Genomic DNA, 20,713 nt, shown 5'->3' with positions numbered 1-20,713 from the left:
ACTTACTTCCCGGTACCGGAAAAAAACCAAAAAAAAAAAAAAGAACTTACAAGATCAGATTCTTTAGATCAGAAGAGTAGTTGATTGTCACCAATTCCATGGCTTTCTGTAAATTCTCTCTCTGAATTCCTGCCAAAGAGTTGCAAGCCAAAGCCAACACAACTTTTCCTAATGATATCAGATCTGCTTGCTGACATGAAAGAATAAATACAAATTTTAATTTACAGGTACACATTTAGTACACTGATAATACTGCCTAAATGGGGAAAAAAAAATCCACATCATTATAAGTAAGTTGCAGAGCTTAAGGGTTCTCAAAACTGGCACTCAACTGCAGTTGATTATAAAGATGATTTCTGAGCCTCTCCTCCAGGGATTCTCATTAATGAAGTGGCCCATTTTAAAATCATGCAGATAATGCTGCTGTGAGTGGTCCTAGGGGTACATTTTAAGAAACAAAGCAAAGCTGTGATAGGAGAAAAGGGAAAGGAAGGGAAAATATATACATGTAACACACGCAAGATAGTTAAAATAGTTATACAGCTAGTTTCTCTTAGTTACTGAAAATAAAGTTTTGTGCTAATACTTTTTTGGACAATATTTCATGCCTGTATCTTGTACTCCGAACAACTACTATGAATATAACAATACCCAATGTATTAATTATTGTTACTCTCCTACTAGCCTGTTTTGAAACTGTTTTATTGTTATTTTTATTCTTTTCTGTTTAAAAAAGAAAGAAACATAAAGCAGTCTGATGCCAACTATGGGACTATTACTTTTACGAGGTTTTTTTTCAATTCAAAAAATTTAAATAGAACTGATTTTTTCTGTTATAACAAATTTAAGTTTACAGTACACTGGCTTTATGATCACTGCAATTAACATATATACTTTTTCATTTTGCATGAATCTTACAACATAGTGTGAAGATTTAAAGGAAAGTTATCCCTTACAAACATAAGCATTAATATTGGAGCGTGTTTGTTCTCTAGGCCATCAAAAATGGTGCAAACCTCAATGAAACCTCATCTGTCTTTGTTTCCAAATAAGACTATTTTTGCTTGTAATGCAACAGATCTCTGAGTTCTAGAACTATCTCTTTTCTACTCCATACCCCCTTTAATGATTTATCCTCTGAGGCTTTCTTTTTAAAAGGATTTTCAGAAGACAGTCAACTGAAGTAATAAGATAAGTCCTTTAATCACCTCGGCAACTCCAGGAAAGAAAATAGTCACCCTAAAAGCCCCTGCTTGGTAGACAACCACCACACATAAACACACCTAAGAAAATATACAGCTCCAAGTTGACAGAAAATCGTTTGAATCAATTTCTACCAAAGATTTCTGCAAATCCTCAAACTCTGAAATCGCCTCTGAATTACTGAATACATGCCTGTTCACTGAGTAATGGGTTAGTGTAATAAATTTTCAAATCTAGCTGCGTATCAAAATCAACTGACAAAAAACGTCGCCTAGAGGACACCCCCACACCAGTTTGGGTTCTGTTATCCTGGGGTAAGGGCTAGGTATGCTTTTCAAAGCATCCACAAGAAATTCTCACACACAGCCAGGGTTGAGAACCACAAGGATAGAAGACTGTCTCTAACTGGCATATTTGGAAAATCAGGTCTTTTAAGCCAATCTGATTATTTTAGTATTAGATAATTAACCTTAACATTCTACCTAAACAATAAGGGATCAGAGGAAGTCAAACTCCATTATTAAAACATTTTAGAAGTTCAAATTTAAAAATGTACCTAAAACTAGCATTTGTGGATCTCAAACACTGAATATGTGATCCTATAATCAACAGAAGAACACATTAGATACACAAACTACTCTCAATCTATCAGAAGAGACCCAAGTAGAGGTGTGGGAAGGAAGGCCCAGTGGGCAGAAGGGAAGGTGTGTGTGAGAGGCACGGCTGCTCTTGGAAGGCATGCGGTGCATTCTGAAGAGTCCCTTCAGCCACACCGAAGGTTCAAGTAAAACGTTCCAGGTTGTATGAGTGAAATTCTGGAAATCATGGCCAAGAGAAATCAAGAGGACACATGCATGCACCCTGCACTGATGCTGGACTAAGCCTCCACCCTGGAACATTCCATTATTCCCCAGTATGAGGCAGGAAAATAAAGGTCCAAGGTAGCTGAAGAACTACATGGGTTAAAAAAAAATGACATCTATTTTGAATATATCTTACTATCTCACTAAAGCTAACTTGATGCAGAAACATCCACTTTTAGAAGTAAAGTATACATAACATGTAATCCAGATTAGATTAAAATACTTTTTTAAACATCATATAAACTGAGTAAGTCTCTTTTCCTTATTTCTCAGCTAAATAATTTTCCATTTGATAGTCTGCTCCTTACCTCCATCTTGTTTTTCCCCCCACTTGCTGAATTCAGCCCCCCCACTCATTGTCAGCTTCTTCCTAATTCTTGATTTCTTTCTGCTTCTGTCTATGGCTTAATGTCCATTTTAATGAAAGTTGGTCTCTATTCATGTGTCTGGAAGAGACTGGAAAATAAGACTACAAGACACAATGCACTCCTTTCTCAGGTACCTTTTGCTTTGTAAAATCGCACTCTACCTTTCGAGACTGGCTTTAATTCTCTCCTATATCTTACTGTAAATAAACTACACAAAAAAATCTTCTACACATACACAGCAAAAAGAAAAAAGTCCAACACATTCTTTACTGCTGAAAAATAAAGAGGTCTACTGACTAAAACTTGACTGAGTTTATTTATGAAGGTAGTTCCTGACCTACAAAATCAGTTGCCATAATACTTCAACACAGTTGTTTGGAACTCAGAGAAAATTTGTTTCTTTTAAAGAGTCTTGTTTTACAAGGTAACTATACAATCTGTAAAATAATGGAAATACAGAACTGTACATTTGTAAACAAAAATTAGAAAATAATACCGCCAACACACAGGAAAACAAAGTCAAATTAGCCTCTGTGTGCCCACACACATGTGCATAATATGTGTGTTTGGAGGGGGATCTGCTAGAGGCGGAACACAGGGCCATGTGCATGCTTGACAAGTACTCTACCCTAAACTGTATCTGCAGCCCGTATCGGTAATTTCGAAAATGAGAAGTCTACTAAGAAAAGAACGTAGAAATAAGAAGGCATGTTTTGCTTTGTTTTTAAATGTGGATAGGGGTTTTCTAAATTCTTAAAATAGAAGTTGATGGTATCAGTTCTAAATAGTTCCTAATATCCTTCCAAAAGTGTAATATTTTCTCCGATATAGGAAGAGTATTACTTTTTAATAGTCAATAATCAGTCACTTTTGTAAGCACAGAGATAATGAAGAAAATTTAATCAGGGCCAATTAATTAGGCATTAACTATAAGAAGAACGTTGCAAAAACAAAAAAACAAAAAAACCCACCACCTTGATGAGAAGGGGCCAATCAACCAGGTGTGGTGGCGCCCGTCTGTAATCCCAGCACTTGGGAGGCTGAGGCTGGAGGAGGATTGTTGTGAGTTCCAGACCAACTTAGGCTACAAAGTGAGCTCAAGGCCAGCCTGAACTGCATAGCAAGACGCTGCCTCAAAAAGACCAAAAAAAAAAGAAGGGGCAAATTGTCTTAGGCAGTAGAAAGCTGCTGCTGAAGGAAAGAGTCAGTCAGGATTCTTCCCTGTACTGCCTATTAGATGTTGTTATCAATCAGGTCAGCTGACTGCCATAGGGGTTTGGTTAGGTGCGCTCAGCAGAAAGGAAGGAAGACAAGAAGCCTGCATACACCGGAGTCCAGTGAGTGCCTGTAAGTCTTTAGACTGCACTGCCTGTGGTTCAATAGCAAGAGATGTATTACATGAATTGGAATAAACACTTCCTTGGACTATTTCTTATTGTCACTTCTTCTTTTTTCTGATATTTTATCTTACACTGAAGTGAACTTACATCTTGCAAAACTTTAAACAGAAATTGAGAAGAGATGAACAATGGAAGGATAAGGTGTTCTCCTATGATTAAAAGTTTGCCTTGTTCCAAATTTCAGGGTGATGTCAAAACAAAACACCCCAAAACTACTTATGCACAAGGAGCTAAAACTGCCTTAAACTGGCAGCTGTACATCCCAATGTGAAGCATTTCAATACAAACTGGCGATAAAATATTTACTGTAAACAGCCATGTTATGTACACAGAGTAATCAAGGCAAAAGCAACTATTCTTAGTACTTCTTTACAGAGACCAGTTCTTTTTTTCTTTCTTCAGCGTGGGGCTCAAACCCAGGGTGATAAACATGCTAGACAAGCAGTCACCACTGAGCTACACCCCAGCCTCAGGGTCTCATTTTGCTATACCTTATTATCCTATATATAAGGAAATAAGAAATAACAAAATAGCTAAGAACATCATGGGGCCTAATCAACATTACTAGAATAAAGTTAGACAACAACAAAATTCTGATAATACGCAAGCAATGAGTGACAGGTACAGACTAAACAGAAGAAAAAAATGACTTAGAAAATGACAAATCTAACAATTCTTTCGAAACATCTCTAAAATTTTTATTGTAGTGGGACAAGTGTTCTAAAACCAAAAATGAAAAGGTATGGCTAACGAAGTGAAAATAGTGTCATTTAATATAATCCACTCAGCTGACCAGTGAATGTTTCCATCTATTCTAAGGAGAAAGTTCCTAATGATATAAATGTATTTTCACTTTACTCTCTGACACTGCCATTAATTTTGTACATTCCAACCTGTAAGATCTCTTACACTATCACTTCATGGCAGTTAAGAAACACATGTTCAAAGTTTGCATACAGGCCACTTAAGAATGAATTAAAATCTAGACTTAACACTTGATAAACTTTAAACAAAAATTTATCTTTTCAATTGTAAGTAAAGCGTTCACGTTAGTTCTTACTTACCTGGTACTGTGCCATTAATGCCAATGGATTATTATTTTGACTATTATCAAATGTTAAAACATCAAAAACTCCAACACAATTTACTCGCAACCTAAAGAAAATAATTAGAATAATTTTTCTTATATATTAATGGATATTTAGTATTTCCTCTAGTATCAGGCAATCTTAGAATACTAAGTACTCTAACTTTCATTTCCATCTGCACTCCCGGATAATCTCTACCAAATATTTTAAAGATAAGTAAATTAAGGCCCAAGGATAACCAAAGATTATGTTTCTGGTTCTAAAAATCAGTAAATGATCACTTTTATTTTTTGACTAATAGGTTAGTTTCTTTTTTATCTCTCCAAGCTGTTTATTAGTTATTCATGAAAGAAATCTAGTTTCCTAACACTTGCTAAGATGTACCAGGTACTTCTGCACATTTTACATGTATTAACGCATTCAAATCTCTCAATGAATTTGCAAGACAGGTACGTTAAAATTAAGAAAAATGGACTTAATAGTACCTGTCTAATAGAATTGCTGAAACAGAAAAACTGAGTAATCTGTTTAAGGTCATACAGATATTAACTAACAGAGCCACACAATGCACCCAGGGAACCTGATCTTCACTCCCCCCCACACACCAGTATGGCGGATCAAAGCCAGGGGCACTCTACCACTAAGCTACATCCTCTGCCCTTTTATTTATTATTTATTTATTTTGAGACAGGGTCTCATTAAGTCAACAAAATGTCCAGGCTGGCCTCAAACTCATGATCCTCCTGCCATAGGCTCCTGAGTTGCTGGTATTAAAGACACTGTTCCCAGCCAGGTCTTCAGTTTTTTATGCTATGCTGCCCAAATCAATTTTCAAAACTTTGGCAATTCAAACCCGGGTAAAGTCAAGGTCTGTGTTGCTTAACTCTACACTGGTAGTCCACAAAGCACAGACTCAGCCAGCAATGAAAGAGCCTCCCAGAAACATCTAGGACCTGCAGAATCCCAGCCCAATGAAAGCACCATGCGGAACCCTGGGGTGAAGTCTGCGAACCGACACTCTGCAGTTCAGCCTCAAGGAATTCTGGGTCATGTCCTTGTGATTCTACATAGAAAAGTTGTATTGATTACTTCTTCTCCATTCCCCTAACCTATACACCTTTTGACCCTTACCAAGATTTATGGTTAGTAACCATTAACTAAGAATTCATCGTTTTGAAAAAATCTTACAAGTGAATTTAAAATTCAGAGCAATTCTTCTGGATGAAATGTACAAAAAGGTAAAATTCAAACAAATCATTGTATTTTATTTGCTGCCACTGGGTACATAGTTAAAAATATTCAAAATGCTAATACCTTGTTTTTCCAGTTATCAGAATCTTTGTTGGGTCCATAACTCGACATGCCAAACCTGCTGTATGAATGGTACGCAATGCAGAACTCAGCTGGACAATGTATGCCCAAATGAGAGATTCCGGCAATAATCCAGCATGCTGCCTGGGTAATGGTCCATCATGTTGACCTATAAAGCATATAAATCAAGAAAAGACATCTTCATTTAAATACACAACTAAAAGATTGAAATATCCAACCTAAATTTAATAACAAAAAAATTCATGTATATTCACAGCACAATATGTCAAAATATCTATGTACTAAAAAGAGAAAAAATACGTAAGCACAGTTTAGATTTAGTATACTAGAATTTAACAGACAACCCCAAAGGTTCCTATGATTGAGATTATATTTTTTATATTTCTGGCAGTAGCAGAACTCTCCTCGAAATATTCCTTTTTTTTTTTGTCTTTTTGAGACAGGATCTTACTTTGCAGTTCAGGCTGGCCTTGAACTCACTTATGTAGCCCAGGCTGGCCTCCAACTTGCAACAATCCTCCTGACTCATCCTTCCCAAGGTTGAGATTACAGGTATGAAACACCATGCCTAGCCCTGAAATATTCTTTTCTGTGACCATATACTATAGTTATTGAACAACAAATAAAAATTATGTGAAGAACTGTTAGCAAAAAATTTTTTAAAAATCCCAATTTTCATTAAGAACAGGAAGTTCAGATTGTCACTTTACTTAAAATGTGGATAATCCTAGCCTATATCACTGTTCAGGCTTTTGGTTGTTTACTTTGTGGCTAAAGGAAATTAAAAGTCTCTCGTATCATCATTCTACGTTCAACATTTTCCTTATTCCACTCAACCTCTTCCAACGTAGGTATGTCACGATGATACCAAATTTACATCAACATAAATGCAAAATAATTTTGATCTACTGTAAAAATCAATCATTTGTATCTAATAATTATTGTAAGTGCTTTTGATATTTTCTGGGTCAGTGTTAACAGTTATATGAGAAAAAGTGGATGCATGTAAGTTTAATGCAGATTTTATAATTATTAAAAGTAACAGTGAAATAATTATGGAGATGATAATACAAAATTGAAGCTTGGGATGAAATTTTAGTAAGAAGCATGTACAAAATTTTAAAACTATTATCTCTTGATTTGGATGGAAGTAAATGTATTCTACAAAACAAATTTAGACGATTCAAAAAGGTGGTTCTCATAATACATACCAAAACAACATCATAGATGACTGGAGAGTTTAGGGACTTAGGACATAGCTCAGTGGTACAGCAGGGGCTTAGTATGCGCAAAGCTAGGGGTTTAATCCCCAGCACCAAAAAAAAAAAAAAAGTTTATAAAATTATTTAACTAGCAACTAAGATGGTAATAAGAAAGATAGAAGAATTTATAGCAAACACAATACTTACTTTGTGCTAGATTTGATTCTAAACGATATATATTATTCTCATTTTCTAAATTAGTATATTTCTTATAATGTGATTTTTCAGTTTGTGGTACAATAAATTATATGGTATAAGAAAACAGCAGACTTTCCATACATATCTGGTATGTTCAGGCAAGTTATAATCATTCAACCAGTATTTTAAATATTTAAAAAAGGATTAATTTAAACAATACTTTAAATAATTATCCAAACAATATTTTAAATATCTGAAAATATTTGAAAAAGGATTAATTCCTGTGAAAATGTGTTACTACATAAAATAATCAGTCAACACCAAATATAAAAGATGTTTTAAAATGGAAAAAAATGTGACAAAGGAGTGCTTCTGAACAGGGAACATTTGGCAATGTCTAGAGATATTTTGGTGTTACAACTGGGGAGAAGTGCTTGCTACTGGGATCCAGCTGGTAGAGGCATGGTTCAGTATTTATGAAATAATTACGCAGCTACAGTGTCAACCGTGCTGAGGTTAAAAACCCAGCTATAAATTAAAGCCAACAGTCATTTCACAGGTGTTATCACTAAAATAAACTTGAACAACAACCATATTTAACTATAGGGAAAGTTATACCACATCCCCTTCAATCAAATTACGCATGTGCCTACAAATGACACGGCAAAAGGAAAACAATGACCACACTATGTGACCAGATTTCAACGTGAAACAGCTCTGTAACCACAACTTTCTTTTCTTTCAACTGTCAGAATGCAGAAGGCAAAGTCACAAGTAAAGAGAACTAATACATCTTCACCTGTGATTAGTCTTTACTTAAAGGGGTCACAATCTGAAAGATTCTATAGTAGGGATGCAAATACTGCCCCTCTTCTTTAATTTCTACAAATTATATATATTCAAGAAAACCTTTAAAGGATTTAAAACCAGAGTAAAGACTATAATGAATCTTTCTTGGCGCTAAACCAGATGAGACTGTCCCCCAAAACACAAATCTGTCAAAATAGATTTACTTTTTCTCTGAAATAGTCCACCCTTTAGATAAATATTTGCTAGAATAAAATGAAAACATTTTGGTTCTTTGCATAATTTTAGTTGTAAGATAATTATTTAAGTACATATTACAAAGGCAAGAAAATACTCCACGTTTAAAGTTCCTTGAAAATATATTTTGGAGACTGATTCCCTAAACATCATGGAATCCTACCTTTAAACAAAATGATGTGTTAAGGGCAGTAATAACATAAATGATAGCACATAGGTCTATAAGTGAATCAAGTTATATTTAGAGAATATAAAAATGGGATATATTTATAATAAATTAAAGATACAATATGATTATGAAATGATAAAAATGAAACAATGCTAAAAGAGGCCAAATAAAAAGACTGCAAAAAAGTACCAAAGATTCATGTCTGTGCTTTGACTATAAAGCCATAAATATTATTCTTTTTAATGTATGCATTTTATAAATCATCTTTATTCAGAGAGCATCGTACTTTAAAAGAAAAACCATTTTAAGAGGAGGAAGGCTTAACACATTTTCCACTTATTTCAAACATCAGATACATGTGTCTTTGCAACCCACTTAAACTTCAGTAAGTAAACGTATTATTTCCTACCTTTCTGCAGATTAACTGCATTTCTTGAAACTTTTCCTTTTAAAATGCAATAGAATCAGGTACCAGAATGGCTGAGTGGTTAAGGCACTGGACTTAAAATGCAATAGAAGCCCCAAACTGAATCATTAAATTAAAAACTATCTTTCCACAGAGCAAAAGCATTTATCAAAGTATCTTTTTCTTACCCCACTTTCTCTTTGTGAAATAGGCATCAGCATTAGGGTCATTAAAGTGTCTGCTCATCATAGTTTCTCCTCCAGCATGGAAATCATATGCAAACACAAGTGCTTCAAATAAAACACAACCAATCATTATTGAAGCCTGGCTTCAAATAAGGAAGCTCAGCAGCAGTAAGACAAGTACAGTGTAAGTTACTCACAAGGCTCTGCAAATGCTTTAGTGGTAAATACTTCACGCAGGGTTACAATGTTTGAGTGCTGAATTTTTTTCCACATGTCAACCAACACCATACACTTTGTGTTAACAAGTCGAAAACCTGAAAAAGAACATTTTTCTACTACAATAAACTTTAAATGGTATCTCCTGTAGTATTCTATCAGCAATGTAAAGAAAATTCTGCTAATATACTGCTTATAACACACTCATTTCCAAATGAAAAAAATTTTTCTTTTTACTTTATATGTCAATGAGTCAAATATTATTCAGGAAAGCTTGAATAATCTTAGCCTCAAAAATACAATTATTTAAAAAAAAAAAAAAAACAAAAAAAACTATCTTCCTTACCATGTATCCTCCGAAGGCAATATGGCAGATCATCTTTGCTGTTTACAGCTTTGTAGCAAGATGTAATGTACCCAAAATTACTTGATTTCTGTATACGGTTGGGGGGTGGCAGTGGTTCTAGAGGGAACAGGCTATGGTAGCTGTCAACTTCTGTAGGGACTGCTAGAATAATTCACAGGAAGACAACTTTCAATTAGAGATATTCATAAATCAAAGTAATAAAGAAAAGATCAAATCTACTACAAACCACTCATGTATCAAAACACACTTATTAGAAAAGTGTTGGCACTTACAATGACTCTATAGCTTGAATATCAATAATAATAGGCATTATAAAACAACTAAAGTCCACAAACTAAAAAATATTTCCTATTATTTTACAGCACAGTACACATTGTTTTGTTTTTCAGAAATAATTATTAGAAACCATGATATTCAACATTTTTTTATTCTAGTGTTGAATAAATCAAGATAGATTGTTGCTTTAAACATTTTGTTTTCTATAAAATATATTTAAACATGAATTCTTATTTTTTATAGCATAAATTCCAAACAAATCACATTGAATTGGGTAGTGTTTTCATGTGTGTATATCTATGTATGCACCTATCAATTTAACAATTGACACTGAAACTCTTAAAAACCAACCTTTGCCTCAGTCAGTATAACTCAAGGAAATTTCCTCTCCAAAATAAGAGAGAGTTATATAAAGCAATACCCATTGCAGTTTAATAATGATGAAAATCCTACAAGTAGAAATCCTAAAACTGGGAACTGGTTATTTATAGGTCTTAGTACAGCCATTCAGGGGAACACCAGTTTTAAACCCTAGCAGAAACAAAAATGCTACTACTGGGACTTCCATGTACCCCAAAGAACAAAAAATTATGTTTAAGCATATAATGTACAGGGATTTGCTCATGACACACCAAACCCCAATTTGGTATTTAAGGACTGACAGGCTGGATACTCGAGCTGGGTTGGAGATGTGTACAGTTCAGTGGCAGAGTGCTGCCTTGGGCGTGCAAGACCCTGAGTTTGATTACCAGTACCGTGAAAAAGTTGTACACAAAAATGTATGCCATGGTTCATTTCTCTATAGAGAATATAGGCAATTTATATTCCATTCCTTTCTTTAGTGCTCTCTATTGTATAAAGTAAATATGTTATCAGTTTTACCATCTAAAAAAATAAGCAGTTTTTAGTGCTTCAAATACAGCAAGTTTTGTCTTCTAGTTGGACAGCTTCATTTAGTTTAACTGTCTTGAATTACTTAAGAATGCTCATCATATCTTAAGTGAACAAAGATAAATCAATATGCAGTATACAGTATGTGCATAGAAGACCAACCAGAAAGAACTATAACGAAACTTTAACAATGATAACTTTTGAATAGGAAGATTTGTATTCTCTGTACAGGTGAAACCCCATTAAGGAAACTAATTCCAGAAGACAGGTTCAAATTCCAGAAGACAGGTTCAAACAATCTCTCCACCTTTGCCAAATACTCTGTGTTCATTATCTCTTAGTTCTCACAACAAGCCCATGAGACAGGATTCCACACTTTAGAAGTAAGAAAAGAAAGAATTACACAGCTCAGAGAGGGAGCTGGCATTCGAGCCCAGGACCCTGAACTCTGCAATCTCATGCTCTTAATCCTAGATGGCATTTTGGGCGTAGTTCAACACAAGGACAGACTGATTCACTGTCACTTTCAAACCTAGATCAAGTGGCATATTCCAACAAAATAAAGGCAGGATAGGGGAAATGCGTGCATAACAGTTAATTTTTACTTTTATCCATTTATAATTTTTCATTTGATCGATCCATTTAATTTCCACAAAGAAATCAAATAATGAATAAATTTTATTTCCTGGCTATTTCATATGAAGCACTATTTTAATAGGAGGAGTAATTAATGTGAAATTTAAGATGTACTAAGCACCTACTATGTACTAATGAAGCCATATTAAAGAAAAAGGGGTTCTTACCCTCAAGTAGCATAGAGAAAATGGAAGCATGCAGATTTATATAAAACATAACACAGGACAAATAGTTATTAAAAAATACAATTCACCATGGCACTAATTCTTAAACTTTACCATCCTTCAGAATTACCTAGAGGTCTGTGAAAACATTTCCCTGGTTTCCATTCTGACGTTTTGAGGCATCAGGTCTAGTAACACGAGACGGGTTTCAAATGCTGAGATCACTTGGCTGTGGCCACCATGTATTACCACAGATAAAAGAACAATTCCATCATCGGAAGAGCCTATGCTGGCAACAATGACCAGGACTACAGTAGCTTCAGAAAACAGAATTTTTACCCAGCATAGAAGCTCCACAAAACCATTTCTTTCATGTATGTGACCTAGCCCTGGGAACAAAGTCTGGCTCACAGTATATGTTAAATGAATTATTAAATGAACCTGAAAGCCTTGAAACGGGTGATTAAGTAAGTTTTGTTACTATTACACACTATGATAGTACCAAGAAATAATAAACCATGTTTATGAAAAAGTTTTCATTAGATGAGAAATTCTGCAATGAATCTGATAATGCTACTTGGCAATCCTTTATACATTCTCCTGCCAACCTTTAGAAATAGAGCAAAAGCCTGATTTTTAACTAAACACACCACCACACAGATAATGGTTTCCAGCCTCCCTTTCCCGGAAGGGTGCCTATGTAACTAATTTTTTTTCAAATAAGATGAAAGCAGTAGAGTCGTGCTGTTGTAGGCAGCTAAGTTGGATAGAAATATTATACAGAGTCAAAGAGGACCAGGGCCACGAAGGAGCCACTGTAGAAGACAGGATCCGAGTCCTCAGGTCTAAAGTGGAGTCGAAGAACTTGTATTTCTAACAAGTTCCTAAATTATAGTGAAAATGAGGGTGCTGGTAAGGGACCATATTTTCAGAGGCACTATACCATGGAAATAGAGAAGGAAGCAAGGATATTAGCAAAGATCTCATGAGAAAAGTGGCATTTTAAACTAATGTACAAGATGAACTAAAACAAGTAGAGTACTGCTGAGGGAATTAACAGGCCAACAACGAGGCCTGCAGGTGTACACTATGCTTAGGAATGGCAGCTCTTACATGGTGGGAGCATAAAGTATACTAGAGAAAGGGTAGAGAGTGCAGACAAAACTGAAGCAGGTATGCTGCAATTATATCGTAAGGAAACAAATGCCACACTTGGGATGTGAAATTTATTATGCTATACAGTGGTACTCATTCCACCCCTATGACAGAGGTTACATATATGTGGACGTGTATCAAGTAAAAAGCCTATGCTCTTTCATGTAACCATTTTCCAGCTAATCATATAGACTCCTACAGATGGTAAAAGAAATCTGTGCTTCAGTGGAAAACTGCACTATCTAAAAGATACCTCTCAGGTGTCTAACTGTGTGGAACCTATCTTTCAATTCTATAAACCAAATAATGGACAGCACTACAAAATAATTCTTGTCTAGACATGAATATTTTGCTCTGACTAATGGAGATTCCATGATTTCCCTTGGCATCGTATAGGGATTGCACTGACTCTACAGGTCAGTTTGAGAGTAGATATTTTAACAATATTATACCGACTTTTTGAATCCATGAACACACACATCTTACCATGCTACGTCCATCTCAATTTCTTTCATTAACGTTAAAGTTTTCATTATAGAGGTATTTTACCCTTAGGTTAAATTTATTTCTAGGGTTTTATGTTGGGGAGGGCAGTTATAGCAAGTGGGATTGCTTTCCTGATTTCTACTTGAAATAATTCTCTATTGGTATATTTAAAAAGTCATTCAGTTTTTGTATGTTGATTTTACAACTCTGCTGAATTTGATTGTTAGTTCTACTACTATTTTGAAGTTTCTGGGGATTGATATGTAAGGATAAGCTCTCTGCGAACAGTAACAAATGACTTCCTTTTTTAAAATTTGAATGTCCTTTATATTTTTCTCTTGCCTGACTGCTCTAGTTAGGAGTCCACTACATCAGTGAATAAAAGTGTTATTGTTGTTCTGTTTACTTTTTCCGCCATTATTCTACCTTGTCTTATTCTTGATCTTATGAGAAAAAGCTTTCATCTTTTCCCCACTCAGTATTACGTCAGCTGTTTAACTTATATTATATGGTCTTTATTATGTTGAGGTATTTCCCCCTCTATTCCTATTCTGCTGTTTGTATAATGAAGGATGCTGAATTTTAAAGACAAGACTACCTACTTTTGTCTTCCAGCCAATTTAACAAATGTACATAATTACTCATGAATGAATGGGTGCCTAGATCAATATCAGTCACTAAGTCAATTACTGTAAGGAAAACACTCTAGAAAAAAAAGCCAAAAAGAAAATCAACACAGCAGATTATATCTGTTCTATGTGGTCTCTTGGAACTCAGCTGTTTACTTATTATATTATGAAGATTCTTTTGCATTGTTGCCTTTCAGTATACTTTCCTCATTTATACTGTTACAGAACATTCCACTGTCTAGTCATTCACCTACTGTCCTACAAATGGGCCTTAGGATTGCTTCAGGTTCTTGCTGCTATGAGCAGTATTTATGAATATCTTGTCCATCTTCCAGTTGAAATGTTCAGGGGCTTTGTCTCATTTTAGGATCAGAACTGCTACATGAAAGGGTAATAAGCTGGGCATGGTGGCACACATCTGTAATCCCAGTACTTGGGAGGCTAAGGGAGGAGGATCATTGCAAATTTGAGACCAGCCTGGGCTACAAAGTGAGCCAAGGCCAGCCTGAACTGCATAGTGAGACCCTGTCTCAAAAAAGACCAAGAAAAGGGGGAGGGGGGAGTATATAGTCATCTTAAGTAGTTACAGGTTCACCAATTCATATTATCACCAACAATACATCTGAAATAATCTGAGAACCTGTGGACTTGTACCCTAACACTTTAAATGGCCAGACTTTAAAATATTATCTTACTTATAAATGTTTCTCTCTGGAGAAAACAACTTTTGTGTCCTGAATACAAAATCTTTCCCTATGAAAATGTTAAATCCATTTATACACTGGGGTAAGGTTTTACAGTTTCATTTTAGATATGGACATTCTTTATTCTTTTTTGGTTTTCTGAGACAGGGTGTCACTATGTAGCTCAGGCTGGCCTTCAACTCACTGTGTAGCCCAGGCTGACCTCAAATTCACGGCAATCCTCCTGCCTCAGCCTCACGATTGCTGGGAGTACAGGTGTGCACCATTAGGCCTATTAATATTTTAATGTGGCTTAAGATAATGATCCAATTTTATCCCCTCTACATAGAAAAACATTGTTTCCAATGCCTTGTCTCCCCAATGGTATGTCATCTTTATCACAGAATGTGTCAGGCTCTTCCCAGTCTGTTTCATTAATCAGTTGGTCTAATCCTGTTGTCACTACCATATTGTTTTAGCATTACTAGAATTAAATCAAGCCTCCTCTCTTCTTACCACCATGGAGTCCTCATTTAATATGAAAAATAATCATGTTCTAAAAAGTGCTTTGAGTAATCTTGGCCCTTTACTCTCTCAAAAATTTTCATCATATTCCATGAAAAGCTATGCTATGACTTGACTGAAATTATACTGAATTGGAAAAAGCCACTTCAATCATTGTGCTCCTAAACACTACAGTTTATTTTATTAAATACCTCTTAATAAACCTCCTTTTTTCATATTTTATACATCTTTTAATGTATCTGATCCTAGTATGGATATTATGAAAATCATTCATTCTCTTTTTATTATTTTGAAGTTATTGGGTAATGGTCTACAGAAATGTAACTGACATATTCTTACATGTAGCTATTTTTTAAACCCTATTATTTCAAATGTCTAATCATTATATGATTTACAGATAACAGGTTTATTTTCTCCTTTCCATTTTTTATGCTTTCACTTTATTTTTTTTAACTTTTGACCTGACTAGGATCTGAAATACAATGTTATATAATAAAGAGAAATTTCAAACGAATACTTCAAAGCTTACGACAGATATGTTTCCCAGTCATTTATACTACAAACATCGGTCTTAAGACACACAGTAACAGCCAGACAAACTCCTTGTAATTCTTTAGCAATCAAGTTGAAAAACATTGGACTTTTCTGAATCCTGGATTATAACCAGATGTTTCAAGATTATGTGAGCCACATGTATTCCTACTGTATTATCTGTAACATTCTGCTAAATTAAATTTACATAGAATAAGTTACAGGAAGAGATTTGAATACTGAGAAACACTCCAATCAGAATAACCTCGGTCTAAGTCCTGACTCAGCCAGCCATTTCCCAGTCACCCCTGACTACCATCAAGTTACTTGAACTGTCTACTCCGTTTTCCTACATGTGCAACAGATGAGCAAATGTCACAGGTTGCTTGTGCGGAATAAAGAAAGAAATCTAAGCATTTAGCCCTTCAATACCTCGTGTTCCATTTTTGGAACACCAGTAACAACGGAAATACAAATTTTTTCTCTTAAAATGCTTGTTTCTTAAACTTTTCTAGGTAATGCATAACAGTTTTATGGAAAATTTCACAAAGTTTCACTCTTCAGCATAAAAGGGTTAATAAGCACACTGTGGAACAGAGCAGTCTCAGAAATAATAACCCTTCCCCTCCGCTTCAGGAACTAGACTTTCATTAAATTTTAGGAGAAAATCATATTCAAGTTTACAGTGAATAATCATGAATTTTAACTTTTAAAAAATTAACTAGAATATGGTAGATCTAATGGAAATAAACTAGGTAATCAGTAATATCTTGAAATGTTTCATACTGATACATAAAGACATACAGTACTACATAAGAAGAGTAATACAAAAAGGGAGAAAAATATATTTTACCTGGCATATCTGCTTGATCAATTTGAGCCATTGTTATTAAATGTCTGTTGATCAGCTCCTAAGAAAAGGAAGCAAGTATACTGAAACCCAAACACTGCTTCTGAAATCAAGATTGCCTTTATGCTATTAGCTGGTAAATAATCGATTTCCAAGTTATCATAGAGAACTTACTTCTGTGAAACAAAAATATTTCTGAGACTCTCAGTCCTAAATGAAACTGTAGATATCAAATAATATTTAGTGGTTTACCAAAAAATAAACTAAATCATTTACAAAAAAAGCCAGATGTGATGGCATATGCCTAGCAACTCAGCATTCTAGAACCTGAGGCAGGAGGATTGCTGTGAGTTGGAGGCCAGCTCGGGCTGCACAGTGAAGCCCTGTCTTAAAAACAAAAACAGTAACTGAATTACTATATAAAACTTACTTTAGAAGGGTGTGGTGGCACACGCCTGTAATCCCGGCACTCGGGAGGCTGAGGCAGGAGGATTGTTGCGAGTTCAAGACCAGCCTGGGCTACAAAGTGAGCTCATGGCCGGCCTGAACTGCACAGCGAGACCCGGTCTCAAAAAGACAAAAACAAAAACAAAACAAAACAAACAAACAAACAAAAAAACTTACTTTAAAAAAAAATCAGCTGTCTTACAGCTCATTTTTTTTTTGCCACATTGCATTCTCTCAGTCTATACTTCTCATCAAAAGGCTTTTGAGAGGTTAAAAACCATTTACATATGTATTTCAAGGAGCTCTTTGAATACAAAGATTTTGGAGTACTGAAAGGTATCCCATTTGAAGTTACTCTATTTTTTATATCCTAATAGTTACATGAAATTTCCTTAAACTGTGTTTTCTTAAATGAATATAAATAAGCCACAAGCTTTAACTCTTATCTGCTTTAGTACAGGATATGCACCTGAACAGCGTGATGGGCATACCTGTCGGAGTTCATCAGCCATGAAAAAGGAAGGTGCATTTGCTTTTGGTTGCATGTAAGCAACATGAGGTGCAGTTGGAGGATAAATGTGATAGTTTGGAAATACCTAAAAAGGTAGGAAGTGGAGAAATTCCATTACCAATTTTTTTCAGTTGATAGGCAAAGACTAATAAATTTTGATACATTTTAAATCTTTATTAAAACATTAAACATTAAAAAATTTATCACGTCAGAGAATAGCTCTAATTAAAATACTTTTTGAAATAAATTCATTTAAAAATAATCCTATATTTCAAAAGTCATCAATGTAAAAAATCTTAATTAAAGAAAACATTTCTTCAGATGCTGTAAATTTTAAGCTCCAATAAGGCAAAAGTAGCTCCTTGGAAAAAATGTTATATACGCAAAGAGTTCACATTGAAAGCAATCAGAAGAAAGGAAGCAGGCAGAAATTATAGGTCTTTGGGTACAGTAAGATAATGAACTAACATTGCCCTGGCAGCCCAAAGAATCACTATAGTCTTTTTGCAGTTAACCTAAAATAAATGTTATCTATACACCAGTTGAACATTTCAACCACCAAAGGACAGGACCAGATTGTGCTAGGTGAGCAGTTCAGGTGAACAGAAGGATGCACTTACAACTTCACCTTCTAAGCAAACAACAATAAAGTTACTAAATCCGTTTCCAGCTTATGTTGCTTCTTTCCAACTGGACTCATTCCATCACCCTATTTTCTTTTTTTCCCTTCACTTTTGCAACTGAAACTTTTTTCTCTTTTGAAAATGAGTTCAGTTGTTTTCTTTACCCTCACATGATTATTCTGCTCAGGATCTCACCTGGGAAGTGATTTTTGCAATAACTCTAAGACTTTCTTTAACTTGTATCTGCAGGGAGAATAACACTCTTTTTCTCACTTTGTTTTCTTGCATCAGATAGCATAGTTTGTCTTAACTATCTCAGTCTTGCCATGAGCATAAAGGGTGAAGAGGAAAACAGAAAGCATGCCATATTTAATCTCTATAAAATAGCAGAGAAAGTATTGTGAAACCTAAACTCCTTTCTACAAGTATACAGTGAACTATAATAAAAATAGAAATAACTATAAAAAAACCAAAAGAACAGGAGTACTTGCATAGTATCTTTAAAAATACCAAGATCTTACTTATTTGACCTTCAATTTGGAAAGTCATTCTATGATAACTTCTAAAAGATTTCTGATTCCCAAGGTATGAGTTTTTTGAAACTATTTTACATGCATTCCAAGAATTTCTACATGTTTTCACATTTATCTCTCAAGAGGTTGTGTATTAACACCCTCATTTTACAACTGTGGAGACAGTCTGACACACAGATTGAACAGTGTCAAAAACCATCCTAGAACTAGGTTCTTAGGAAGAAAAAGGTAACCTGTTCTCTTTCCCCTCAAACTATCTTTCATTTATTTGGGGATAAAAATCTCCTTATGGAAATTCAAATGTGCTTCTCTGTCAGATTTTCTTGTGGAGGAGGACAATACTAAGAATGGAACCGAGAGCCTCACAGAAACTAGACAAGTAAGTTCCCCCTGAGCTAGATTATCAGCTTCCAAACATGGTCTTCATATAAATCTATCATCTGTAATTGTCAAATGGCTATGGTTTAAATCAGCTTCTATTATTTTAATGGAAGTTGGAATTCCTACTCAAGAGTTCTGCATCTACTAACTTCTCTAGAGTTAAAACATGTTTCAAATATGGGCAAAAACAATCCCTAAAACAGTACAATTATATAACATGACGTTCCTTCCTTCTTCCACATCTCACTACTCTCTCTCTTCTCCCTCTTTGGTTCCTGTTCTTTTTCTCTCTCTCATGACATCACTAATTCACTCTGAGAAGAATCTTCTCTTCTGGGTATGTTCTTTCCTCTCTTGGTTTTTGAATTCATGTTTTTTTCTGGCTCTTCCTCTTCCTATTTGTGTCATGATTCTTCTCCCTCTCCCCATCATCAGTCCTCTAATAGCTATTTCCTTGTCCACAATCACGGTTCCCTTTGGCCTGAATCTTCTCACTCCTCAGCAACTCCTTGCAGGCCCTGATCATGTGTCATTCCACTACCCAAACAGCTAACTGTTAACTTACGTCTTCATCTGAGGCAAAAGTTTATTATTAGTTTGCTTTCAACAACTACTGACAAAATATGTCTACTTTCTTCCACCTTTTCCTAGAGATACACCTGCATCATACCTATAAATGAAAGTCAGCTCTTGTTAGCTTAACTACTAGCTAACTTACATGTAAAACGTGCCACAAGATACTAAATGAGAACATGAGTATAATCTAATTTCTGATTAAAACCAAATTTGTCTAAAACATTTATTAGCAAGGCAGAACCAGATTAATTTAAACAGATGAGAAGACTAAGTTAGAAATGAACTATTTTTTTCTCATCACAGTATAAAGGTCCAAGAAGGAGGGAAGCTTCCTCATTAATAAGAAGGAACTCGCCTAGGAGTACTATAATTCCCTCTTTAATGCAGGCATACCATTCCAGTCACAGGTGCTGGAGTTGTGTCTGTATAGAAGTAAGTCGTCCCACCAACAGTTTCCTTCTGAATCACCTGACCAGAAGACGGAGTTTGAGAAACAGGATTATTAACAGGTGTAGAGGCACTAGAAGGCAGCATGTAACTTGCTGGGTTTGGAGTGTGGCTTCTTCTTCTGGGAGCAGGAGAAGTATGGGGAGTGATCTTGGGGGAATGAAGAGGGGAAGATCCAGCAGACAACGACATTCCTGAGGAAAACGTAAAGAAATTTCTTAGTGGAGGAGTAATTGGTTTTAAAGAGAAAAAACACTCTGGAAAATAAAATGCAAACATTCATTTGGAAGAAACATCACATTTAGCAAATTTTAAATGCATAAGTAAT

General features: G+C 35.1%; 1 protein-coding gene across 1 annotated transcript in view; it reads right to left on the bottom strand.

The window, feature by feature from the left end:
* The window catches only part of Pan3 (PAN3 poly(A) specific ribonuclease subunit), a gene marked incomplete in the record, with an annotated part of 146,064 nt that overhangs the window by 14,309 nt on the left and 111,042 nt on the right, over nucleotides 1-20,713 (bottom strand). Inside the window, 9 exon segments of the mRNA XM_013505498.1 lie at nucleotides 51-190; nucleotides 4,899-4,989; nucleotides 6,237-6,402; nucleotides 9,462-9,563; nucleotides 9,656-9,772; nucleotides 10,021-10,182; nucleotides 16,871-16,928; nucleotides 17,806-17,910; nucleotides 20,332-20,579. Of these exon segments, the coding sequence (XP_013360952.1) occupies nucleotides 51-190; nucleotides 4,899-4,989; nucleotides 6,237-6,402; nucleotides 9,462-9,563; nucleotides 9,656-9,772; nucleotides 10,021-10,182; nucleotides 16,871-16,928; nucleotides 17,806-17,910; nucleotides 20,332-20,579 (1,189 nt within the window).

The sequence above is a fragment of the Chinchilla lanigera genome, unplaced genomic scaffold (genome assembly GCF_000276665.1).
Source record: "Chinchilla lanigera isolate Chin_1 unplaced genomic scaffold, ChiLan1.0 scaffold00096, whole genome shotgun sequence".
In the NCBI taxonomy this organism is placed as follows: Eukaryota; Metazoa; Chordata; class Mammalia; order Rodentia; family Chinchillidae; genus Chinchilla; species Chinchilla lanigera.
The sequence above is the reverse complement of the archived record's forward strand: the minus strand, read 5'-3'. Positions and strand labels throughout refer to the sequence as shown.